Raw genomic sequence first — 27,589 nt, 5'->3', positions numbered from 1 at the left:
ATTCTTCAGGGGTCATGGTGATAAATGACATTGCGATCTCTACACTATACTGACCTTCAATTACCTGGAAGGTAGTTAATTTATATGGAGTGTAATGGAAGGTTTTGTTGCTTGGCTGGCTTATGTAACCTTCCGATGCTGGGGAGAGTGCTGGAGGATGCTTTGGAGAGTAGTGGAAGTCTGCAAAGGCATAGGACATCTCATTACATTGCTAATATTCTCTCAGGAGAGCCTGAATTTTAGGGCATAGGCTGGTGTATTTATGCTAATCCTATTTAACTTAATTAGGGAAGCCCAATAGAATATGCCGTGTATATGCTTGTCTTTTCTTCTTGAAGAGGACCAAAATGACATCACTATATTAATCAATTTATGTGTGTTTGACAGTGGCTAATCAGACCAAAACATGCTTGGAATGTTCTAACACAGATTGGGCACAAATAGTCCCTGTGAACATTTGGGATAGGTTCTGTAATATATGTATCTTTATAATATATGTTTATGTATGTATAAAATATATATGTATAATATATAATATATATATAACATGTATTCTCATATGTGATATATATATGAGAATCTATCACATGTGTAAGTACACACCTAGAAACTGAAACAGAAATTATAGGGATAGCTGCTCCATTTCTCTCCTGTTCCCCTCCTTGCTAATTTGAACATCTACATTTCCCAACTAATACTCTTTGACCTGATTTATTATCCTTGTAACCTTTGTCTTTATATGCTTTGCTTGCTTTTCTTTCTCCTCATATTTGCTGACAAATCTCTTCAAAGACTTATCTTGCTTTCACTTTAAATTTGACATTTGTATAGGACTTCTGTTCAATAGTTCAATATGTCTTTTTTTTTTTTTTTTTTTTTTGCTATCTACCCTTAAACTACTTAGTTTTACATCTGCCAGTGTTTCTTAATAGCAAAAATTTATCTGTTGTCAATGATTTTGGCAGAAAATGACCTTCATTGAAGAACAGAAACTGAGTTATTGGATGGTTGGGGATATAGAAAAGTCAGTACAATGTGCTCCCTGCTCTCATACGACTTATCATTAGGTAAAGCAAATAAAGAGGAAATATGAGAACAAGAGAGAAATGGAGCTGGAAGTATTCTTAGAAATTCCTTATTTTACAGTCAAAAGTACCTGGGCTATGCCCATCCAGGTGACTTTCCCAAAATTATACGTAGATATCAGGTTCTGTTAAGTCCACATTTTAATAGAAAAATCACAGGATTTGGAATAGGAGCTGAGTTCAAATTTCTGCTCTGATGCTAACCTACATGACCTTGGGAAAGCCCACTTTCAATGGCTCTGCACTTCTACCCACACCATCTCTAACACTTCTGTTAACCTTGGATTAGGGTTAATTGTGTAACTTGTTTTCTCACCTCTTAGAAAAGGGCTATTCAACTGGAGAATCCACAGATAGATTTCAGGGGTGAATAGGTGGTATCTATGAACTTGCATTTTTTTTATTATAGCTTTTTATTTACAAAATATATGCATGGGTAATTTTTCAACATTGACCCTTGCAAAGCCTTCTGTTCCAAATTTTCCCCTCTTTCCCCTTACCCCCTCCCCTAGATGGCAGATGGTCCCATACATATTTAATATGTTAGTCCAATTTATGTACGCATATTTATACAATTATCTTGCTGTACAAGAAAAATTGCATCTAGAAAGAAAGGAAGAAAAAAAAACACCTGAGAAGGAAAACAAAAGTACAAGCAAATAGCAACAGAGTGAAAATGCTATGTTGTGGTCCACACATTTCCCATAGTTCTCTTTCTGGGTGTAGATGGCTCTCCATCACTGAAGAAGAACTGATTTGGTTCATCTCATTGTTGAAAATGGCCATATTCATCAGAATTGATCATCATATAGTATATTGTTGTTGAAGTGTACAGTGATCTCCTGGTCCTGCTCATTTCACTCAGCATCGGTTCCTGTCAGTCTCTCCAGGCCTCTCTGAAATCATCCTGTTGGTAATTTTTTACAGAACAATAATATTCCATAGCATTCATATGCCATTCTCCAATTGATGGGCTCACTCAGTTTCCAGTTTATGGCCACTACAAAGAGGGCTGCCACAAACATTCTTGCACATGTAGGTCCCTTTCCCTTCTTTAAGCTTCTCTTTGGGATATAAGCCCAGTAGTAACACTGCTGAATCAAAGGTATGCACAGTTTGATACCTTTTCGAGCATAGTTCCAAATCACTCTCCAGAAATGTATTCACAACTCCACCAACAATGTATCAGTGTCCCTGTTTTCCCTCATCCCCTCCAACATTTGTATGAACTTGCATTTTTTTTCTATGCTTTTAACATTCTGAAAAGGGGCTTTAGACTTTACCAGAATGGGACTTATCATATTAAAAAGGTTGAGTTCCTTTCTAGACTATAGATTGACTCCCACTCCCCCAATATATTTTATTCACTTTTAATGGTGCAGATTAAACTTTTTTCTTTTTTTTTTTTTCAGCTTTAAAAATTTTTTAATTTTTAGATTATACACATTTTTTTTTATCTATTTCCATGAGTCATGTTGGGAGCGAAAAATCAGAACAAAAGGGGAAAACCAGGAGGGAGGGAGGGCGGGGAGGGTGAAAATACTATGCTTCAATCCACATTTAGTCTCCATAGTTCTCTCTGGATATGGATGGCATTTTCCATACACAATCCCCCCACTGTGTATTTTACATATCTTGTCTCACTTCACCCCGGCAATGTGCTCTCCCATACACATAGAGCAGCTCCTTTTACAGTGTGGCTTCAGCTAAGAATGATGGTGTTGTTGAGGGTGGTAGCCCCTTTGGTATTCCTTGTTTGATCTCCAACTCCATTTGGGACTTGGACTTTGATGTGGTCAAACTAGTTGGGCTATCTGAGCTGGCTGGGGTTTTACAGCCCCCCCATTCTAATCTGTTCAGATAGACCAAATGCCATCAGGAAATTCCTTTTGGGAAGAGACTTCTGTCTCTACTCAAAAGATAAGAGAATCCTTATCTTATTTACATCACTCTCAGGAACCTCCTTACATCACTCTCAGGAACCTCCTTACATCACTGCATAAAAGAGGGAACTCAAAAAATCTATTCTTTGCAAACTGGCCTTGTACCATGCAGCCATTTTGCCCACCGGCTCTCTGGTGTTTCCATTCTAATCAATAAAGACTATGTTTCCATACAGCATTAAGTAGCAAATTCCTTTGCTGCCAAACCCGCCATTGGTTACTTTGGGGAAGGAAGGAGAGAGAGAAAAGGAACTGACCCATCTCTGTTTAGACCTCAGTTTACTCCTCATCAGTGTAACGTGTTATCTAGGGCAGGAGGTGGTGCTGAGGATGAGTGCTGGGCCTGGAGTCAGGCGGGTCTAATCTAGCCTCCCAGACTGTGACCCTGGGCAAGTCACCTAACCCTGTCTGCCTTAGTTTCCTCCTCTGTAAAATCAGTGGGAGAAGGAAATGGCAAAAGCACTCCAGCATCTCTGCCAAGAAAACTGCAGATGAACAAGATTGTGATGATCAGTTCTGATGGACGTGGCTCTTTCCAACAACGAGATGATCCAGGCCAGTTCCAGCGGTCTTGTGATGGAGAGAGCCATCAGCACCCAGAGAGGGGACTGTGGGGCATTTTGTTGTTTGCTTGCATTTTTTTCTTTCATTTTTTAAATTTGATTTTTCTTGTGCAGCAAGATAATTGTATGTAAATTAGATGTAACACATTTTTTGCCATGTTTAACATATTGGATTACTTGCCATCTAGGGGAAGAGGTGGGGGGAAGGAGGGGAATTGGAACACAAGGTTTTGCAAGGGTTAATGTTGAAAAATTATCCATGCATATGCTTTTAAAATTAAAAAGCTTTAAGAAAAAAACCCAACAACTGCAAATGGGGTCATCATGACTCTGACTTAACCAGTAATTTTTTTTTTTTTTTCAATTGTCTGATCACCAGCAAGCGAGCTAGGAGGCCTTATCCCCATTCTTCAAATTAAGAAACTGAGGGTTTCTAGTGAGTTGCTGAATTGCCCGAGGTCACAATGGATTTGAACTCGGATCTTTCTAGACCCCTAGATGCAGCCTACCAAACCACAGCTCTCGGCCAGCTGGCTAGTCACGTGACACCCTCTGTTTACAAGGCCCGGGGCAATAAAGTCCTAGGAAAGCCGGGAGAAGCTAAAAGGATCTTTCTTAGGCCCTCAGCCAGCCTTCCGGGAAAACACAGGCTTAAAAAAAACAAAACAAAAAAAGTGGGTGGGTCTAAAAGGGCTCCGGTTCTGTCACTGCGCATGCTCATCTTGCTAGGCTGGCTGCCAAGATTCCAGAGAGGCATGCGTCTTTCAGCTGACTGAAAGGGAAGGGAGTTCCTTTAGCAACATGGCGGCGCAGGAGGGGGCCGGAAGTAGCTGCGACTCCGGTACTGCTCCGAGCGGGGCTATGGAGAGGGTGCTGCCCGTGTTGTTGGTGCCTGTCCCCGCCGAGACCAGAGCGGGGCTGGGGCCCCGGGCCCAACTACACCGCGAGCAGGGTGCGCTGGGCAGCCTCACGGGCTCGGGCAGCCTCCAGCTTCTGTCACTAGCTCCCGGCGGCGGCGGCGGCGGCTGCAGCCTCGCGGGCCCCTTCCGGCAGTAAGTTGGGGACCCTGACGCCCCTCCTGAGGATGCCTTGGTTCGAGGCTTCCACCAGGCTAAATGAATGGGAGTTTTTGGGGGGTAGGAATTGGTACACAGTAGGTGCTGAATAAATGCTTGTTAATTGATTAAATGCCAGGAACACGTGCCGACTGGATAGTAGCGTCCAAGCCCCCACCCTTTGCTGTCACTCACCCCCTCACACGCGCCCTTTGCTCGCCGCTGACCCTTTTCCGGGCAGTGGGAGTCGGAACGGTGGCGGAGATGGCCGCCACTTTGGAGAGTCTCCCCGAGGCGCAGGTTTAAGCGTGATTTAACACCTGTTCCCCCGAGGAACTGCTCGGGTCGGAAAAGAGGCCCTGCCTCAAGGGGTTATGTTCTAGTGGAAGTTACTACAGTAGGTTCTCCTACTCCAGAACTTCCTGCAATGAAATACGCGCAGAGCCGAGTTCTAAACACACACGGAATAATGTCCAATCACGTTAAATGACAAGCGCCGGTTTGCTTTCTCTTTCTCCCCACTGCTCCCATTAGTCACAGTTTCCAGCTTTAGATGCCAAAATGGATTTCCTTTAATGGCATCTTGTCCCTTTCACCTGCAGGGGCCAGTCTCTTCATTAAAAGCATAGAGCTGTCTGTGCAGAGTCCAAGCCCACCTTTGGGATTGTTTTATGATTGGGCAACGCATTTATTTCTTTATTCCCAGTTCTGCCAAAGAGAATCCGGCTTGCGGTCCAGATCCAGTCTTTTTTTTTTTTTTTCTTTTTTTTTTTCTGAGGTTGGGGTTAAGTGACTTGCTCAGGGTCACACAGCTAGGAAGTGTTAAGTGTCTGAGATCAGATTTGAACTCCAGTCCTCCTGAATTCAAGACTAGTGCTCCATCCACTGCGCCATCTAGTGGCCCCCTCAGATCCAGTCTTTTAACAAGAATTTGTTTTTGTGCTAAATGCGAAGTGAAGATACCAAAGAAACTTAGAACCATTCGGGAACCTGCTAGAGTTTGTGAACCCGGAGAGGATGAAGGATGTAACACACTTGTATAAAAATGTATATATCTAAAAAAATTTTCTTGATAGTATTTTATTTTTTTTCCAATTACATATAAAGATAGTTTTCAGTATTCATTTTTATAAGATTTTTGAATTTAGATTTTTCTCCCTTTCCTTTTTTCCCCCCAAGACAGCAAGCAATCCGATATAGGTTATACATGCAATCACTTTAAACATATTTCTGTATAAAAACATTATTAATGGAGAAACAAGTGAAAATTTTACAAGTCTGAATCCAGTCTTAGCATTCATGCTGTGTTTTGGGGAATGTGATACTCAGCAAATGAAGATAAGATCATTTCATTGTTTTTAAATGTTAAAACTTTTTTAAATTTTGGATTTATTTTTAATGGGGGTATCATTGCTGGATACCATTTATTTCATTATCTTGATCTCTCTAAAATGAGTAGTAGAATTAAATAGTAGGAATCTATTCACAGCCCTTCTTCCTCTTTCTTCCAGCCTTTCCCTTAACTCTAGTGTTCAGTAAGTAAACTCAGCATGCTGTGATTTTCTTTAGCTTTGTTTGGGAGAATTCCCAACCCAGTGACCCACCCACAGACAAGCCTAAACTTCTGACTCTCAGTGATAATCATGAACTGCTTGTCCATGAGTTCAAGATGAAGGATGGAAGATGTGATGTTACCACATTATGTAGCTGCAGTGGGGAGATGTTAAAAAAGTTAATTGAAGACAAAAGCATTAGTAAGTATGTACTGGCTCTATAGCAATGCATATTTATGACAACAACCATGACATTTTATACTTTACAGCTATGAATCTGCTCCCTGCTGTAAGTAAATGGGAGTGGGACCAAGGGCAGAAGCTCTTTGGAGAATGCCTGCAGAGTGGCTAGTGATGGTCCAGATAGATTGCTGCTCAGAACAGATAATGGTATACTTAGATCAGGCATTTTTTTTGATGTAGTAGCAAGAATGCTACTTTTTTGGGGGTTTGAATCATGGCATTGACACTGTGGTCACAACAAATTATTTTATGTCTCCGAGGCCCATTTTCCTCACATGTAAAATGGAGTTATTGATATATGACCCACCACATAAGGTTTTTTTAATTAATTTTATAATTATACATTTTTGACAGTATATATGCATGAGTAATTTTTTTTTATAACATTATCCCTTCTATTAATTTTTCCAAATTTTCCCCTCCCTCCCTCTACTCCCTCCCTTGGATGACAGGCAATCTCATACATTTTACACGTGTTACAGTATAACCTAGATACAATATATGTGTGTAAATCCAATTTTCTTGTTGCACGATAAGAATTGGATTCTGAAGGTATAAATAACCTGTGTAGATAGACAGTAGTGCTCACAATTTACATTCACTTCCCAGTGTTCCTTCTCTGGGTGTAGTTGTTTCTGTTCATCATTGATCAGCTGGAAGTGAGTTGGATCTTCTTTATGTTGAAGATTTCCACTTCCATCATTATACATCCTCATACAGTATTGTTGTTGAAGTGTACAGTGATCTTCTGGTTCTGCTCATTTCACTCAGCAACAGTTGATGTAAGTCTCTCCAAGCCTCTCTGTATTTCTCCTGCTGGTCATTTCTTACAGAGCAATAATATTCCATCACATTCATATAGCACAATTTGCCCAACCATTCTCCAATTGATGGACATCCATTCATTTTCCAGTTTCTAGCCACTACAAAAAGGGCTGCCACAAACATTTTGGCACATACAGGTCCCTTTCCGCTCCTCACTATTTCTTTGGGATATAAGCCCAGTAGTAGTACGGCTGGATCAAAGGGTATGCACAGTTTGATAACTTTTTGGGCATAATTCCAGATTGCGCTTCAGAATGGCCAGATTCTTTCACAACTCCACCAACAATGTATTAGTGTCCCAGTTTTCCCACATCCCCTCCAGCATTCATCATTATTTGTTCCTGTCATCTTAGCCAATCTGACAGGACCACATAAGGTTTTTGTGAGAAAAACAGTTTGTAAACTTTAAAGCACCCTTGTTTATAACTTATTGAGGAAAAGGAGGATTTGAACCTAGTCTTTTCACCCCAAATGTTTCCATTGTTGCCCTCAGGTTCAGATTTTAATTACACTGCTTATTGTAAGTCACTTTTCTGGGTCTCTTTTTTTCCTCATATGTAACACCTCATCTGATGTTTAAATTCATGGTCTTTGAGATCTCTTATAAGCAGAAAGACTAATAAAGACAACTAGCAGATACTTGTTTAAAGGTAATAATACATTGATGTTCCTGGTATCTAAAATTCTTTCCAAATCTAAAACCAGTTCTGCAATAGTATGATTGCTTCTGGGTTGCTGTAATAACCCCTGCTGACATGCAAAGGGAAAGAGCACTTTTTTACTCTCTGTCATCTTTTCCAAAGGCATGAACACATATAATACTAGTACTGAGTATTTAATATGATACTTTTAAATTCAGTTAAGCAATTTACATATCACAACTCAGTTATTATAACTCATACTGGTTAGTTGGTCAAAGGATAGGTGACATATTGAGCATCATATAACTAGCATATGTTTGAGGAGGATTCAAACTCAGGTTCCTAACTGCAAGACTAGCATTCTTTTCTCTTTGCCAAAATGGCATGATGAATAAGGATATTTAATTTGTTCCAACTGAGTGAAATATGAATCACACTTCTGACCTAAGTAGAATTGTCATGAAATTTGTCTTGTTTTTGTCTTCTATTTTTTCACAAAAGCAAAATGTTACTAAACTTAGAAAGTAAAGATTAATGAATAACTTTCTGTTTTTCAGGAATTTCTTCTTTACTGTGCCTAAAAATTCTATCATTTCAAAACACCTCGTCATTGCTGCTCATCAACAGATGTATTGTCCTACACATTGCATTTCCTGAGAGAGATACTGAGGTCAAAACCCTCAACTGCTTCAGTCTGGCCTTACCTCCTCAGGTCTTGGAAAGGATAACTGATTCACAACTTTGCAGAGGATTTCTTTTTGTTTTAGATAGTTCTGGATGGATTTGTATCCTTGTTAATGGAAATAGCTTTTGAATAGTAAGGAAAGAATATTCTGAAAGGTGTTTCATTTTCTTAAGTGTTTGAGATAGCAGCATGGGAGTACTCTCTACAGCAGATCTATATATAGACTATTAGCAAAATTATATTAAAATTAAAAATAAATAAAATTAAAAATAAAAATATGTAAAAACTGATTTTTTTTAAAAGTGCTACAAAATTCTGGATAGTTGAATAGTAGTAAAGAATGTCAGCAATATATCAGATTTCTCCATGTCACTGTCCTGTTGTCTGTCTCAGTTTATACTTTTTCTCTTATCTATGAATGTCATTTTAGAGAAAAGAATCTCAGCCTTTATAGCTTTATCCTATTTTATATTTTGAATAGTTTATTAGATTTAGAGCAAATATTTTCGTTAACCCAGGCCCAAAGACGTTTTTGATGCTGCAGATGGCACATATCTTGCTCAGATGGATCTAACCCTTCATCAGACTAATATGTGTGATGATCAGCCAACTAACATATCTTCATTTACTACCATGAAGGTATCTCAGGAGCTTGATGTGGTAGTTGTTATCAGCTGTTCTGGTTCTGCAATTGCTGTTGACTTAAATGTCTATTTCAGGTAAGTGGATTAAGATTTCGTAGTCTAAAGGCACATTCCAGTCATTGATCCTGATGGGTCAGATTAATTTAATTTAATTTATTATAAGTATTTCAGATTCATCATGTCTAAGACAGAACTTTTGAATCTAAGCTCCTTGCTGTCAGGGACTGTCTCACTTTTGTATTTGTATCTCTAGCACTTGGTATAATGCCTGTTACATAGTAGATGCTTAATATATGCTTACTGATTGGTTAATGAAGCCATCTCCTCAGAATACTTATGACATGTCAGAGGGAGCATACAAACTACTGAGCCATTTTGGAATATTGAAGTATGTTTATATGTATGTATTTCCATGTACAGAAACATTTAGGAGGTTAAACTTCTAGGATTGTTAAGCACTTAAGATACTATTAGCTCTTCTTTAAGGTTGATAATGAAAGGAAATTCTGAATCAGTTGAGAACTAGTTTCTTTGCTTTGTAGAAGTACTGTTGATAATATAGTAGTAGCAAAAGATAAATTTTATATAGTCCAGGTATCTTTTTTATGATTATCCTAAATTCAGAGAAATTAATTTTCATGTGGCCATTAGAACTTAAAATCTTTGACATTTCCTTTGAATTGAATGGATTTTTGATGATGTATATCTGTGCAAGGTTGATGAGCATATTTGTAGATCATACACCTCTCTAAGGAGAAGCAGATTTCTGATCTGCTGCAACACATACATGTGATGGACTTTGCTAGGCTTGAGTCATCCATGAGAAATGTGTTGTGGGAAGCAAACCATGTTGGTGGGGAGGGCTGATATACTGTGCTTTCTTGTCCCAGTCCTTTAATTGCTTTAGCAAATGGATTGAAAAATATTTGAATAGGGACATGGGCACGTTTATTTGTTCTCTATTTCATCTTCCCCTGGATGGAACCTTACCAATCCCCTCCAACCTCCTCATTTACAAATGAGAAAACTAAAGCCAAAGTTAGGCCATTTAGTAGAAGTTACTTAGTAGAAGTTAGTAGTAGAGCTGTGGGACTCGCTCAGGTATCCTCATTCCTAGTACAATGCTCTCTTTCCTTTCTACCATACTGCTTTGGTTTCTAGTGATTTACAAAATGCTGCCTCTTCACAGGTAAATATGATGAGAATTAACTAGCACATTGTTGTTTTTTAAAGTGGTTCAGAAGTCTAAGTACATTATGTAAAACTGTTCAATCAAATATGGATGTGAAACCTCAAAAGACTTATTTCCACAACTGGGTTTTTGTTTATGTTTCCTTTGCTTTTTGTACCCTCTTATTGCTATGTTGCCTATTCAGATCCTACTTCTTCAAACTCAGCTCAGTTTCCATTTGTGAAAGCCTTTTCTGAATCTGTGAGATCTCTTTCAGCTTAAAAATTCCATAATCATTCCAGGAAATCTTTTAGCATAGTGAGAACCATAAAATTTAGCATTTAATTATCTAGGATCCCATTTTATTCTCTCATTTTTTTTTCCAACTACATCTAAATTATAATAAGTTAATAATAATTATAAGATTATAGTAAGATTATGTTTTACAGAGCCAGGACTAAGGATGGGCAAAGTAAATAGCCATCAAGGACACATCCTACAAGGATCCACTGAGGCACTTTAAAATATGACTTTTTATATATGTGTATATTTTCAGTGCCAGAAGACTCTAAAAAGCATGTTGGACTTTGTTTTGTGTTGTTGCTTATGTTTAGTGTAGGTTCAAAGCCTCTGGTAAATACACAAAAAGTATAATTTTATTTTTTTAATTAAAAAAAAATTTAATAGCTTTTTATTTTCAAAATACATGCAAAGATAATTTTCAACATATGCGTTTGAAAACCTTGTGTTGCAGATTTTTCTCCTTCCTTTCCCCCTCCCTTCTGCCCTAGACACTAAGTAATCCAATATAGGTTAAACATGTGAAGTTCTTTTAAATATATTTCCACAATTATCATACTGCACAAGAAAAATCATATCAAGAAAGGGAAAACAAAGCAAGTAAAAAAAGGTGGAAATACTATGTTGTGATCCACATTCAGTCCCCACAGACCTCTTTCTGGATACAGATGCATCACAAGTCTATTGGAATTGGCCCAAATCACTTCCTTGTTGAAAAGGGCCTTCAGAGCTGACTATCATGTAATCTTGTTGTTCCTGTGTACAATGTTCTCTTGGTTCTATTCACTTCACTTAGCATCAATTCATATTAATTTCTCCTGGCCTTTCTGAAATTAACTTGCTGATTGTTTCTTATAGAACATTATAATACATTTATATACAATAATTTATTCACCCATTCCCCAAATGATGGATGTCCACTCAATTGCTAGTTCCTTGTCACTACAAAAAGAGCTGCTACAAACATTTTTTCACATATGGGTTCTTTTCTTTCTTTTATAGTTTTTTTGGGGATACGGACCCAGTAGAGACATTGTTAGATCAGAGTTTGATAGCCCCAAAAGTGTAATTTTAAAACTTTGCTTAACATGTTTAATCAATATGAGATTGCTTGCTGTTTAGGGGAGGGGAGAAAGGAAGAGAGAGGGAGAAAAATTTGGAACACAAGGTTTTGCAAGGATGAGTGTTGATAACTATCTTTGCATTCATTTTGAAAAATAAAAAGCTATTAGTATTAAAAATAAAAATTTGTTTAGTTGGGCCAGATTCATCTTTTACTACTTTCACTGTTGTGTTACTAATAGTACCTATAGTAATATTGAATCAGTTGATGTATTATAAAGCAGAGGTCATCAAAACCTTTTGGTATTGGCTAAGAAATAGACTAGTTGATCAATGGAATAGGTTAGATTCAAAGGACAAAATAGTCAGTATCTATTGAAATCTAGTGTTTGACAAACCCAAAGACCCCAGTTTTGGGTATAAGAATTCACTATTTGACAAAAACTTCTGGGAAAATAGGAAACCTAGTATGGCAGAAACTATTCATTGACCCACACATAACATTGTATACCAAGATAAGGTTAAAATGGGTTCATGATCCAGACATAAAGAATAATATTATAAACAAATTAGAAGAACAGGATAGTTTACCTCTCAGATTTGTGGAGGAGGAAGGAATTTGTGATCAAAGAAGAATTAGAGATCATTATTGATCACAAAATAGATCATTTTAATTATATTAAGTTAAAACATTTTTGTACAAGCAAAACTAATGCAGACAAGATTAGAAGGGAAGCAATAAATTGGGAAAATATTTTTATATTCAAAAGTTCTGATAAATGCCTCATTTCTAAAACATATGGAGAATTAACTCAAATTTATAAGAAATCAAGCCATTCTTCATTTGATAAATGGTCAAAGGATATGAACGGACAATTTTCAGATGAAGAAATTAAAATTATTTCTAGTCATATAAAAAGGTGCTCCAAATCACTATTGATCAGAGAAATGCAAATTAAGATAACTCTGAGATAGCACTATACACCTGTCAGGTTGGCTAAGATGACAGGAAAAGATAATAATGAATGTTGAAGATGTGGGAAAACTGGGACACTGATGCATTGTTGGTGGAACTGTGAACAGATCCAATCATTTTGGAGAGCAGTTTGGAACTATGCTCAAAAAGTTCTCAAACTGTCCATATCTTTTTGACCCAGCAGTATTTCTACTGGAATTATTTCCCAAAGAGATCCTAAAGGAGGGAAAGGGATCCAAATGCAAAAATATTTGTGGCAGCCCTTTTCATAGTGGTAAGAACTGGAAACTGAAGGGATGCCCACCAGAATTGCTGAATAAATTGTGGTATGTTCTGTAAGAAATGATCAGCAAGATGATTTCAGAGAGATCTGGAGAGACTTACATGAACTGATGCTAAGTGAAATGAGCAGAACCTGGAGATCATTATACATGGCAACAAGACTATATAACGATCAATTTTGATGGATGTGGCTTTCTTCAACAATGAGATGATTCAAACCAGTTCCAATTGTTCAGTGATGAAGAGAGCCATTTATACCCAGAGAGAGTACCATGGGAACTGAGTGTGGATCACAATTTCTTTTTGTTGTTTGCTTTCATTTTGTTTTCTTTCTTAGGTTGATCTTTTTTTTTTCTTCTTGATCTGATTTTCTTGTGCAGTAAGATGACTGTATATATGTGTATATATATATATATACATATATATATATATATATATGGGGCTTAATATATACTTTAACATATTTAACATGTATTGGGTTATCTGCCATCTAGGGGAGGGGTTGGGGGGAAGGAGGAAAAAATGTAGAAGAGAAGGTTTTGCAAGGGTCAATGCTGTAAAATTGCCCATGCATATGTTTTGTAAATAAAAAACTTTATTTAAAAAAAAATTAAAAATTAAAAAAAATATTGAATCAGTTGAAATGTTCAGTAGTTATTTGTTCACTCATTGATCTTGATTAACCTAACTCATGGTTTTTAAGCACTTTTGGTGTGAAGTTATTCCTATAGTTATGGGTATCTATGCATTTGGACTGAATTGTCCATATAGGCATAGTCCTTTTTGCTGCTGGTGCATATTTGTGAAATAGAAGTGATGGTTGATGATATTAGGGTTTAATTTGTTGATATAAAATAATGTTTTTCTAAGAAATCAAACTTACAACCTTGACTTTCTTAGTATTATGCTATAGATACATAATAGTAGGCCTAGCTAAAGAAAATTAGTTATCTTGATGTTCCCTATGATTTGCTTTTTTTTTTTTTTTATGGAAATAACAGTGACATGGCTTTGTGAATGGAAAACAAATGGGAGAATATTTATCATTATATTTGAGGTAAACATTATTACTTTTACACAATGACTATTGCTCTGTTTTAAAATATAGGCTATATCCGGAACACATACTGTGTGAGAGAAAGCTAGAAAATCTTCCCATCAAAGTACCTGAAGGAATGGATGAAGATGACCCTGCCAATTCAGTTTACAACATGAAACTGACCAGGTTTTCATTCCAGGTTGATAGGTATGTAGAAAAACTTTTTTAAATTTATATTTTATTTTGATGTAGGCTAAATTTCCTGTTGTATGTTTTTCTCTCCTCCCAAAAAAACATTTCAGGTAACAAAGACTTTTTTTTAAAGAAAAAATAAAAAGGAAGAAGAGGAAAAATAAAATTACAAAAACTAACAATACATTGAATAAAACTTATATGGTATGCAATGTGGTATGGGACCTTCAAAAAAATTTTTGTTGTTCTGTTGTTACCTTTTTTAGCCTGGAAAAGAAAAGACAATAATCTGTGATGTTTCTCTTTATTCTTTTCTTGGCCCAAAAGGATAGTAGCCTAGGACTAATGATTAGAAGTCACACATCAATTAACAAGTGTTTATTAAACACTTACTATGTGCCAGATACTATTCTAGTCCCGGTGGGCCTAGAATAAAATATGAGAAGCATATTTTGACTCCAAGTAAGAATAAACTTCCTAATGACTAGAGCTTTGCACAAGAGAAATAGTAACTTTCTTATCTCTGATGGTTTTGGAATAAATATTTTGATGGTTACTTGTCAGCATTTCATAGAGACAGTTACTGTCTCAGGCAGGAGGTAAACTAGGTGACCTTGGAGTTCTCTTTTAATTGTGAGATCCCATGATTTATTAAATTGATGGGGTATCTTTTCTCTGAAGGACTGTCTCAGAATAAGGTTTTAACCTTATTTTAACCTCAAAAAGATCCATAATTTTGCCCACCAATATAGGGATTTTCTTCTTGCCTTAACAGAAAGTTTTTAAGTTGTTATAATCCCAAAAGGTTGCTCTTTGCTGGCAATTCTAGCAATAAACTTTTCTCAATTTAGCTATCCTTATCTCTCATATCTTATCTTTATATCCATCCCCAGGCCCATGTTCAGATGATAGCCTTTCTGACTCTGTATAGGACTTGCCAGAAGGCCTGCTTCACTAGCATTATCTTCAGAAAAACATGATTTCTTTCATGCTACAGAGAGGCATTCAATGAAAGGCAATTCCTATTCCTACTATGCTCATTTCTACATTTGAGAATGGCTGAATCAGAAGAGGGATTTAGTGAAGGAAGAAAAAGTATTTTTACAGAGTCTGCAGATAGGGACTGGATCTGGGATTTCACTAGTATAGGGAGCTCTTGGGTGAAAAAGCTCTCCCCACCAGTACAGATTAGCACCTTCTCTGCAAAATAGAGGCTTATTAAGTTGCATTGGACAGTGAGAGCTTAAATGGCTTATCCACAGTCATGTAGCTAGTATGTAAGCAGCAGGAGTAGAACTCAGATTTCTCTGACCCCAAGGCTGGCTGGCTATCTACTATACTATGGTACCTCTTATTAAAGAGAAGAAAGTTGATTGTTTTTACTCAGTGATTCTTACTGTAAAGAGTTTCTTCTTTTCTTTTCCCAGATCCTGGAAAACTCAGCTATCAGAATTGTACAACTCAACAAAGAAGCCCAGGTTAGAAGTTGTGAGTTGTGTGCCTTGGTTCCAGGATCTTCTTCATTTTGACCCTTCTGAATCTAGTGGCCATCCTACACAGGAACAGATTTGGACCTTCATTCCACAAGACCTAACTCGTGTCCAGCACAGCCACCCATGGAGGGATCATGTTAGGTCAGGTGATATAAAGAAGTTGTGGAAGGTAATGCCCATTGGAGAGCAGGAGGGAGTAGCAAAACTCAAGTGTGTGTCCGTGACAGGATTCACTGTTCTTTTTACATGGTTAATAGAAAGTACAGGCTGGACAGTTGTTCTGTGGGACTTGGAGACACAGAATGTACATCGTGTTTTCCTTGGCAAAAATTGCATTCCAGTGGACTGCAGTGGAAACCAGCAATTGTGTCTTGTTTTGACAGGTGAGATCAATTTTCTTTGATCAAATTGTCAAGTTGCTAAAGTCTTTGCATTCATTCCTTGCACTGCTATGGATGGATTTATGCTTCATTCAGTAAACATTTTCTTATGTACCCACTGTGTTTCAGGCACTGTGCTTAGCACTAGGGATACAAAGAAAGACAAAAAAATAGTCTCTTGTCTTTAGGAGCTCACAGTCTAATGAGGGAGACAGCATGTAAACAATTATGTATAAACAAGCTTGATGAGGTTAAATTGGAAATAATCAACAGAGGGAAAGAATCAGAATAGATTCATCCTGTAGAAAGTGGGATTTTCTCTAGGACTTAAAAGAAGATATAGGACAGAAATGAGGAGGGACAGCATTCGAGGGTCTGGGGCAGGGAGGACACCCAGAAAAAATTCCTGCAGTTCTGACAAAAAGCCACTGGAGTTTGTTGAGTAAAGGTGTGGCATGGTGACATGGTCAAACTTTTAGAAAGATCACTTTTGACAGCTGTGTTGAGGATAAAGTGGAATGAGGCTCTGAATTTTATCTAGTATAGCTGCCATCCTTCTGTTTACTTCTTTTCCAAATTATATTCCACATAGACATCAAGTTAATAGTCCTTTTTTTAAAAAGAAAATTAGTATCATTTTATTTTTCCAAGTACATGCAAAGATAGTTTTCAACATTCATCTTTGCAAAAGCTTGTGTTCCAAAGTTTTCACCCTTTCCTCTGCCTTTCCCCTTTCCTAAGACTATAAGCAATCCAATGTGGTTAAACATGTACTTCTTTTTACCATATTTCCATATTCGTGCTGCACAAAGAAAAATCAGATCAAAAGGGAAAAAAACACAAGGAAAAAAACCAAGCAAACAACAACAAAAAGGTGAAAATACTATGTTTTGATCCACATTCATTTCCGTAATTTTCTCTCTGGATGTGAATGACACTCACAAGTCTATTGGACTTGAATCACCTCATTATTGAAAAGAGTCAAGTTCATCACAGGTGATCATCACATAATCTTGTTGTTGCTATGTACAATGTTCTTTTGGTTCTACTCATTTCACTCAGCATCATTTCATGTAAATTTCTCTAGGCCTCTCTGAAATCATCCTGCTCATCATTTCTTATAAAATAATAATAATCCATAATTTTCTTGTACCATAACTTATTTAGCCATTCTCCAACTAATGGGCATGCACTCCAGTTCCTTGTCACTATAAAAGAAGCTTCTACAAACATTTTGCACATGGGGTCCTTTTCCCTTTTTAATGATCTCTTTAGAATACAGGCCCAGTAGAAACATTGCTAGATCAAAGGGTTCTGCAGTTTGATAGCCCTTTGGGCATAGTTCCAAATTACTCTCCATATTGGTTGGATCATTTCACAGTTCTACCAGCAATGTATTAGTGTCCCAATTTTTCCACATCCCCTCCAACATTCATCATTATCTTTTCCTATTATCTTAGTCAATCTGAGAGGTGTGAAATAGTACCTCAGAGTTGTCTTAATTTGCATTGCTCAAATCAGTAATAATTTAGAGATTTAGAAATGGCTTTAATTTATTCATCTGAAAATTGTCTGTTCATATCCTTTGACCATTTATCAATTGGGGAATGGCTTGCATTCTTATAAATTTGAGTCAATTCTCTATATTTTAGAAATGAGGCCTTTACCAGAAATACTGACTGTAAATGAAGTTAATATTTCTAAGACAAAGGTCTGCCTCTATCAGGACTTGCCTTTTCTAAATAGATTCTAGGCTCCCTATTGTATCTAGGATTAGAAGCAAAGTCTACATTCTACCATTTGAAACCTTTGATAATCTGACTTCAATCTCTCTTTCCAATCTTGAATTATATTACTTATCTTTTATACATTTTACATTTCAGATAAATTGACTTACATTTAGCTTCTTGGCATTCTGTCCCCTATCTTTGTCTTTGCACAATTCTGTTATGCTATCCAATCTCACCTTAGGCTTCTAGAATCCTTTATCTTCCTTCAAGATTTAGTTCTTGTTCCACTTCCCTGATTCTCCCAGTTTTTTGTTTTCTCTCTCAAGTTATTAGCTTTTTATTCATCTTTGTGCAGGTTATATTCTCTCTTTTCCCTGCCCTGTTGAAGGTAAGTTTTTTGAGAATGAGGAATATTCCATTGCCTTGCACATAGTAGCACATAAATAACGAATTGAATTAGAAAACTGAAAAAGATAAGGTGACATCAGATCATGGAGAACCTTAAATTCCAAAAGTTTAAACTTTATTTGGTAGGTAGTAGATGCCATTGAAGGGTTTTTGTTAGATGAGTTTATCATCATCATGAGTTTTGTTAGATGAGATAGTTTATTAGATAAGAAAAAGTCTAGCCACATGTCAGGAAAACCTGTCAGGCAGCTATTGTACTAATTAAGGTAGAGGGTATTGAGGGCCTGTGCTAGAGGCAAAAATAACTGCAAGATAAATAATAGACATGGATTTGGCAGGACATTATCCCTGGATTATGAGAAACCATGTCCATAATCCTAGAGGGAATTAATCCACTCAGCTTTGGAATTTCCGCCCTGGGGCTGAACTGGTTGAATGGTGTGTGAGCCTTCTATCTCTTAACTGGCCAGGCCAGACTGTAACATGCCTCCTGGCAATTACTATTACCAGTCTGTCCTAGGCCCAATAAAGTACCTTTGACCACTGACCTTTGCAGTGTCAATTCCACCAGGCTCGCCTCCTCTGAGGCCTTCAAAGGTTTCTGGCCACGATTTCTTGAATAGTAGTTTAATAACCGGTAACACACTCAAGAACAGCCATGTGTAATCTTAAAATCCTTTATTATACCTATTCACATAACGCCCTGACTTGTTAACTCCTTAGTGAACACCTGGTCTGAAGACCCACGTGTTCACTACCAAACTCCTTACCTCTCTCGGCTATCCATCAGCTTGGCTCGGCAACCCCAGGTTAGGGAGCCAGGTTAAAGAGCATGACTTGCTGCCTGCACTGGGCTTTTAAAGGGCCTGTGAGGTCACACACACAGCCAACCTGCGAGAGAGCCATCACCCATGATGAAGCTATCTCAATATGACCAGGATCCCACCCACAGGGCAGTCCTATGTCCACAGAGATTACTTCTGGGCCACTCAATCTCCTGTTGCACCGTGGCTGCCCATTTAAAGGACCCTTAAACCAGACCATGCTTTACTTCTCGTCCATCAGTTCTCTCAGGCCATCTTGACAGTCAGCTGCCAAGCTACCATGTCTGGTATTAGGATGATGTCATCTACAAAGATGAACAGTTAGAAAAGTTTTCTTTTATTTGGACCTTATGAAAATAAAGAAATACCTTTGCCTAACATAAATCTTGCATAAAGTTAATAGTCATTGAATTGTTGAACAAGTGATCTGAGTACCTGCTGTGAGCGGAATCTTGTGTGACTTTGATGTGAAACATGCTTTTTTGGAGCAAGGTGTTTTAAGGCTGCATTTTATTTTGCCAAGCCAAATCTTCTAAACTGTCAATAAACAATAAATAGAATGGGACTTAATTCTTTATTTTTAGCCATGTTTACAATTTTAAAATGTCATCCACTATAGAAAATTATCTCTGATAACCTGCCTGCTCTCATATTCAATTGAGAATGCTTTAGGTCATTCTCATAAAGGTTTTATAACTTCAATCCTACTTCAATGCCTTATTTGTTGGTGTTGAAGTAACCCAAGGCTTTCAAAGTTTCTTGCCAGTAGACTAGCTCTGACAAGGCTCTACTATGTCTGAAAGACTTCAGGTATGACCCTGGTAACATGCTGAGTTGTTTGTTTTTTTAGCTAGGTTCAGCCTTGTTAATTATAAAAAGTTACTTGTATTGTAATATTCAGTTACCTGCACACAAAGATGAGCATAGAATAAGATGATGAAAAATATGGTTTAGGTGCAAAGAATAAAACATGCCAAAAGCTAGTCAGCTGCTCTGATGCCTTGTGATTTTATATTGTGAATGCTCTGAAAAAAGTGTTAATAGGCCCTGGACCTTAGTGATCACTGAAAGACAAAAAACACAAAATTAACTCTTCTACCACACAAAAGTTATTTTTAAAAAAAGTGTTTGCAAGCTTTATTGTCATTTTGGAAGTACTTATTCTACATATAGGCAGTTCATCAGTTGGTTAAAGTAAAGATCAAGCTCATTAATCAGTGTTCACACAACACTATCACTAGTGTTAGGTTGTTTGCATGTACTGGTCATGTGCATGATAATCCTTCTGACTTTTAAAATGGTATTGGCAAAATAATTTGTCACATAAGTGTATGAGCTTCGTTTTGATGTATTTTACTAGAATGTGAGATCACAAACCTAATACATTGTTAGCACTTACTATGAAGTCATGTCATATCCAGCCAACAACATGTAAGGCTACTACATATCAGGCACTATCTAAATGTCAGGGAAACAGAAACTGCCAAAAACATGTTCTTGCTCTCAGAGCTCACAGTCTCATCAGAAAGACAGCATGCAAACAACTATGTACAAACAAGATCTATAAATTGGAGATAAAGCCCAAATCAATCTTTAATTGAATGTTGTGTTCTGAGTAATCTTTTAATTGTAGTGGGTATATAATTGTATCCCACTTGAATTTAATTATGAACTGTGTTGAGTAAGGTATAATTATTACTACATATTATTGATAGTAGAATTATGACAATTTGTAAGCAAGTTTTGGAAATAAGTTAAAATTTTGTACAAATATCAGTATTTTTTCCATTTAGCCTTTGCTAGTTGGCCCAGAAAATTAAATCATTCTTTACTTATTTGGCATGGACAAATAATAAGAATGTTTTAAAATATCATTTTATCTGAGACATTTGTCATCTTGTCTGAATTTGGAAATAATAAAATGGTTATGATTTTTGTGTTTTCAAAAAGTAGTTCTGGTAACCAAGTGACAAATGTTTAATTTTCTTGTTAAGATGATTTTTGCTTAGTTTAGACACAAAATCTTACAAATAATACAGTGATAAAAAAGATGGGGGTGAATTACATGGTGAGTTCTTTTAAGATCTCTAATTGGGTTTTGTGATTTTTTAAATTTTTATTTCAGTCTGTATCTTATCTCTGCAGTTACCATTAAAGCTGGAACTAGGGTTATGAAATGTAGGCAGCATCTGGGACCATGGCAAGAGACTGTTTGTTATTTGTTGCCCTTGGCACACAGGTGTTTTGTGATAAAAAAGTTTCCATTGAATGATCAAAAATTCTTGGAAACAAAGGCAGCCAGTTTCTATATGATACCTAGAGTACAAATATGCTACCAAATGTTTTGTTTCTACTGTTTTTCATGTTCTTCCTCTTGTGTACGTATATTTGGAATCCACAAATTCCTATGGATTAGAATTATACAGTACAGCAAACATTTATTAAATGCCTCTTAATTATGGAGAATTGTGATAGGTGATGGGGAATATATGATAATGCTAATAAATGTTTAAATGTTTTTCTTCCAGTAAACTTAAAAATCCATTATTTGTATAAATGTCTTACTGCCTTAGTCATTCATTCCTGAAGATAATAGAAAGTAGAAATATGAAAATTTATTAAGATATATTTGTGATGACAAGAACACATCTCTTGGCAAAGTTCTTTTTTTGGGTGTGATTTAAGAATAATTTTATTTCAAAATTGTTGGAAATTAGATTGATGGGTGACAAGTTCATTAGTGTATAGCATTATGCCATATACATAGCCATTTCACTGTTGATTATTATTGAAATATTGAATTATGTATTGAAATATTATTATTGAACTATTATATGAAATATCTATTGAAATATGAAATAATATTGAAATTATTATTGAAATATTAGACATCTTGTTTAAGCCAAAAGCAACCTATTAATGCAAATATGTCTGTTTTATTTTTAATAGAAAATGGACTCTCTCTGATTTTGTTTGGTTTGACTCAAGAAGAGTTCTTAAATAGACTAATGATCCATGGAAGTGCCAGCACTGTTGATACTCTTTGTCATCTCAATGCTTGGGGAAGGTGTTCAATCCCTATACATGCATTAGAGGTAACCTTGACAGTCATAGCAGAACCTTCATGTTAGACTTTTATAGGACTTGTTTGATTGAGCTCTACAAGATATTCATTTCACATGAATATATGAGGAATTTATCAAAATAAACATTTAAAAGGAGTATAATTTTGACTTAAATCCACAACTCCTTCCTACTAGCAACTACTTTTAACTCTACAGAGTTAAAAATTCTTGCTTTAAAAGTTATGGGAAGTTAAATGAATGATAAAAAGCAAAGGAAATGGAAACAGGGAAGCATAGGACACAATCACTGTTCCCTTCCCCCCCTACTTTTCTATTCCAGCCAACTAGGGACCATATATGTGATCACCTACTTTTAGTTGGTATTTTGTTACTTGTGACAGATACTGACTATTGTAAATTGTTTAAAAGGATAGAGACTAAATTGAAACTGGACCTCTGACTTCTTGAGTATGGGAAATTCCCAGGTGAAGAAACTCTATCAATACTGACATCTGCAAATTACAGTTTTAGAGAGTTTAGTCAACCAGTGAGAAGTTAACTGACTTGCCATTGTCACATACCCAGTTAGTGTATGATGCAAGGCTTGAAGCTAGCACGTCTTCTTTTCTTGGCTCTTTATTCTCTGCCACACTGCCTCTCAAGTAATTTACCATTTTTAAAAATTCTCGTCACTGGTGAACTCCATCAGTGCATATGGGCAACTCTTCTACAATTTATAGTCTTGGATAGATGTTTTGATCACATAGTTGTAAGCTTGAACCCAGTTTTTTCTGACTCCATGATTAGCCTTCTGTCCACTCTACTGTGTGCCCTTCAGTATTAAAATACTATATAGAATTTTTCCTCTTTAATAAAAAGTAAGCTTGATCATTCAGCAATCTGTTTCAACTTTATAAGAATACCTTAAAGCTATTAATTTTGATTTTCCATTGCTGGCTTATTTAAAACTAGCATTACAGTTATTTGTTTATATATGCCATAATATCCATATAACATTATAAGCTGTTTGTGTTTGTAGATTTTTAAAAATGGTCTTTAACAATTCTACCACCACTGATTTTTCAAAATCTAAGTGGCTTTTCATATATTTAGATGCAAAAAAAGAGAACCTAAAAGTAATCTAGTCTCCCTAGCTAGTCTAGCTCCACATTTTTTTCAAATATAGAAACTCAGGCTTGAGGTTTGATGGCTTGCAGAGGGCTTTTCAGAGGTGTCAGAAGTTTTTAAAGTAATAACTTCTCAACAATATGGTGATCCAAAGACAATTCTAATAGATTTGATATGGAAAATACCATCCATATCCAGAAAGAGAACTATGGACACATAGTATTTTTTTTTTCCAGTTACAAAATCTTTATTCTTTTTTTTTTTTTAATAATAGCTTTTTATTTTTCCAAATATCTTTTCCAAAGATAGTTTTCAACATTCACTCTTCTATAACTTGGTGTTTCAAATTTTACTCCCTCCTTCCTTATCTTCTCTTCTCTCAGACAGCAAGTAATCCAGTATAGGCTAAACATATGCAATTCTTCTAAATATTTCCACATTTGTCATGCAAAACATATTATTTTCATCTTTTTTTGGTTTATTTTTTTCTTACGTGTTTTTTCCCTCTTTTTGGTCTGATTCTTCTTGTATAACATGACAAATAAGGAAATATGTTTAAAGGGATTGAATATTATAATCTATATTAAATTGCTTGCTGTCTTGGTAAGGGAGGGAGGGAGAAAAAATTTGGAATATAAAATCTTATAAATATGAATGTTGCAAACTATCTTTACATCTACCTATCTTTACATCTACTTGGAAAAAATGCTTTTGAGGAAAAAAAATTTTAAATGAAAACTATCCCTTGTCTTGATTTAATGATTCCTTCCTTTGATCATTATTAGGTCTGTAAAAAAAATTTTTTTTTTTTTTGTTCAGGCCGGGTTAGAGAACCGTCAGCTGGATACAGTAGACTTCTTTTTGAAGAGCAAGGAGAATCTTTTTAATCCCTCTTCCATTTCTTCTGAACCCGACCACTCTACCAGGCTTCCATCTCACTTATATTTGAAAAGTGAGTAAAATCATCCTGATTTTAATTTTGCCATTTACCATTTATTCTTTTTCATAATTTCAGTGCTTGGGTCCAGTATCCTGAGTTATTCAGTCGGCATTTTGGGTTATTGTGTGAAGGACTTATATCAATATTTTAAGATTTTTTTTCTTTGTTGGCTATGTATTCCAACTGTGTGATTAAGATATATAATCTTTCAAAGTGGACAAGAGAGCAAAGCAGGTAAAAAGATGCTTTGAGAATTCCTGAACTATGTGTTGATCCTATTAAAGGAATATAACTATTAAGCTATGATTTGGAACTTATATGAATTTTGAGCCTGATTGCCTGCTTGCTTATGGGTTAGACTCCCTTTCCTAAGGCTTTGGCTTCCTCTTCTGACAAGTGGAGAGAATTTTACGTATCTGTTTTGTAAGAATTACTAGTAAAAAGAATCACGATAACCAGTGGAGAAGGTCTTTAAGCTCTTTGAATAAAAGTGCACACAAATCAATTTGACAATAGTAATATTCTAGTTTAAATAATCTTGTTAACTAGCCAGTGTTGATAAACATGCTTAACTCCTTCTTTGGGTTAAGTAGCATCAGGTCCCTAATTCTTTAGGGTGTTTGTGGTGGTGGTCTGGTGGTGGTGGTGGTAAAGAAGTGTGTGTATACATATCCTATTTGGGAACATTTAGGCCCCAACTTGAAGTTGTCTCCTATCTTCCCTGTCCTCCTCTCCTCTGATTATTTATTATGGCATACTTTTTTATGCCCAGTAATTATTCCTAGAGTACATAAGCATAAAAATGAATATTAAATTACTTTGTATGCCCCTGATCTACATCTTTTATCTAAAACTATTTATCTGGGTTCTTCTTAGGCGTGAAAGAATTGATCCCAGCTTTGGATTTGCTTTGTTCAGCTATACGAGAGAATGATTCTGAAACCCAGAGCAAACACTTTTCAGAACAACTGCTGAAGCTCACATTGTCTTTCCTCAACAAACAAATTAGAGAAATCTTTGCCCACACTGAAGGTAAATGTTACAAATATTGTCGCCTTTGCATCAATTCTGTGTTAAGTTAAGGGACTCTGACTTCAGAAATCTTGTGGGCATGAATGACAGTGAAAAAGCACATAGGCCAAAAGAAGTCCTTGGGTTAGAGTTGAGCAAAAGTTCATATATCATAGGACGGTTATTATTTAAGTGAATAAAAAAGATCTGATATTGAGATTCACAGCCCCAGGACATAGAACCAATTTTTACCTAAAGGGATAATAAAGTTATCAAAGTGCAGAACTGGTAAGAGATGATAAAAAGAGAAGTTTTGGTATTTCTGTCTCTAAGATTTTGCACAACTATTAAATCAAATAATGTCCACTGATATGCCTTTGCTTTTATTAAATTAGTTTATTCATTATTTTTGTAGAGTTAGATGAACACCTGCAGAATGGTGTGGATATATTGACCAACTACATTATTGAACTTCGAACCTTCATGATAAAATTTCCTTGGAAACCAGCTGATTCTATAAATGTATATATTGATGAAGATATTCCCAGAATAAATGATAATGAAATGTGGAGGAAGCTCACCCCTAAGGTAAATATATATGCTTGGCTTTCACTTTTCCCCCTTAGTTTACAATATTTGGGAAAATAAAGGAAAAGTAAAAGTTATGAATCTGCGTACCCATTATATTGAGAGTTGGCTAGTACATTCAGTGTATCATTGTACTGGCTATCCCTGAACCAAGACGAGGACTTTAGATGTTCTGTTGGCATTCAAAGTATTTCAGAGTAACCCACGTTTCCCGCTCCCCATTCTTTCCCCCTTTCCAGTCCCCATTGCAGATTGGGTCCAATGACCAGGACTCCTGGCTGTTTTCAGGAACAAGACCCCTCCATTTCCTTGGTTGTCCCCTACCCCTTTGTCTAGAAAGTTCTCCCTTCTCTGCTGCAACTGCTGACCTCCCTGGCTTCCTTTAAGCTCCACTAAGATCTCACCTTCTACAGAAATCTTCTCTGGCCCCTTTTTAATCCCAGTGCTTTAATTATTTCCTGTTTATCCTGTTAATACTTCATATTAGCTATAGTTTAGCAGCTTGTCAATGCTCCCTTTTGATTGACACATAACATACTTCTATGTCAGCTAGGCTCTACTTATCCCACCAACCTAATGATCGGTAGTTCTCTTTAGTCATTTGGAATTGTTGCCATTGACTGGACTTTAAGGCAACTATTTGAATCCTACTTCAGGTGCTAATCACTTCACTTCTTTCCTTCTCTTACATCCCCTATCATCATTTTCTAAATGTAGTTAGAGTAGCAAGAGGCATTGTTGTCAATTAGGAGATGAGGGTGACTTGAAAAGAGAGTAGAAGTCCTAATGATATGGAGCAATTCCTTTGATGCTCTCTACCTATATCTATTACCCTGGAGCACTACAAAGATTAATGTCAACATAGCTGAGCTGGATATCTAAAAGAGTAATACTGTGGTTGCATTTAAGCACAGCTCTGACAGCAGAAGTGATGTTCTAACGAATAGACTAAGTGGAGAAATGACAGATACATACCTTTCTGTTTTCCTAGATCCACACCAAAACATTTGGATTTATGTATAGGCACAGTGAACAATTCTGGTCAAAAGTAGCAATGAAAAAACAAACAAGCACAAAAAACTTAACCTTTTTTTTTTTTTCAGCAAGTTATTGCCAATGCCATTTTAAACAACAAAATACCAGAGGCTCAGACCTTTTTCAGGATCACTAATCATGCTGCTCAAAACCTTGAAGAACTGATTCAAATAGGATTACATCTCGTCTTTGACAGGCTGCTAAAGAGCAATATCAAAGAAGCTTCTGAACTCTTAAAGAATATGGTGAGTTACACCAGTCTGATTCTAAAGTCATTGAATCTAGGAGGAGCACTGGGTTTATTTACAATAATTTTTTCCGATATTTAGGGAGATATTAGTCTTACCATTGGACTCATCCCTGGACAGACCACATCTTGAGTATTGTGCTTGTATTCCATGTGCCATATTATAGGAAGGACATTAACAAACAAGAAAAGTTCTACAAGAGGATAACTAAGATCATGAAAGAGCTGAAAAAAATTGCCCAGTGAGGTTCAGACGAAGTAACTGGGAATGTTTAATCTGGATAAGAGAGCATTTAGAAGGGATGACTTTAAGTCAAGTCATAGCTGCTGTGTGGAAGAGCTATTACATATATTCTAACCCAACAGAATGTGAAACCCAGAAATGTGAGCAAGGACTAGAAGTTATGGAGGACAGATTTCTGATTGATGTAAATAAAAGCTTCTTAATAGAGGAATACAGATTTGGAATAGTTTGTTTTTG

The 27,589-nt window shown here is 36.3% G+C and overlaps 1 protein-coding gene across 1 annotated transcript in view; it reads left to right on the top strand.

Moving 5' to 3' along the window:
* The first annotated feature begins 4,359 nt into the window (after positions 1 to 4,359).
* The window catches only part of SPG11 (SPG11 vesicle trafficking associated, spatacsin), an 83,671-nt gene continuing 60,441 nt past the window's right edge, over positions 4,360 to 27,589 (top strand). The window contains exons 1-11 of the mRNA XM_074289507.1: positions 4,360 to 4,643; positions 6,216 to 6,400; positions 8,466 to 8,693; positions 9,120 to 9,312; positions 14,137 to 14,274; positions 15,687 to 16,135; positions 22,044 to 22,189; positions 24,107 to 24,239; positions 25,104 to 25,259; positions 25,654 to 25,826; positions 26,930 to 27,106. Of these exons, the coding sequence (XP_074145608.1) occupies positions 4,393 to 4,643; positions 6,216 to 6,400; positions 8,466 to 8,693; positions 9,120 to 9,312; positions 14,137 to 14,274; positions 15,687 to 16,135; positions 22,044 to 22,189; positions 24,107 to 24,239; positions 25,104 to 25,259; positions 25,654 to 25,826; positions 26,930 to 27,106 (2,229 nt within the window). The 5' untranslated portion in view covers positions 4,360 to 4,392. The remainder of the gene's footprint in view (positions 4,644 to 6,215; positions 6,401 to 8,465; positions 8,694 to 9,119; positions 9,313 to 14,136; positions 14,275 to 15,686; positions 16,136 to 22,043; positions 22,190 to 24,106; positions 24,240 to 25,103; positions 25,260 to 25,653; positions 25,827 to 26,929; positions 27,107 to 27,589) is intronic.

The sequence above is a fragment of the Sminthopsis crassicaudata genome, chromosome 2 (genome assembly GCF_048593235.1).
Source record: "Sminthopsis crassicaudata isolate SCR6 chromosome 2, ASM4859323v1, whole genome shotgun sequence".
Taxonomy (NCBI): domain Eukaryota; kingdom Metazoa; phylum Chordata; class Mammalia; order Dasyuromorphia; family Dasyuridae; genus Sminthopsis; species Sminthopsis crassicaudata.
This window is presented reverse-complemented; position numbering and strand designations above follow the sequence as displayed.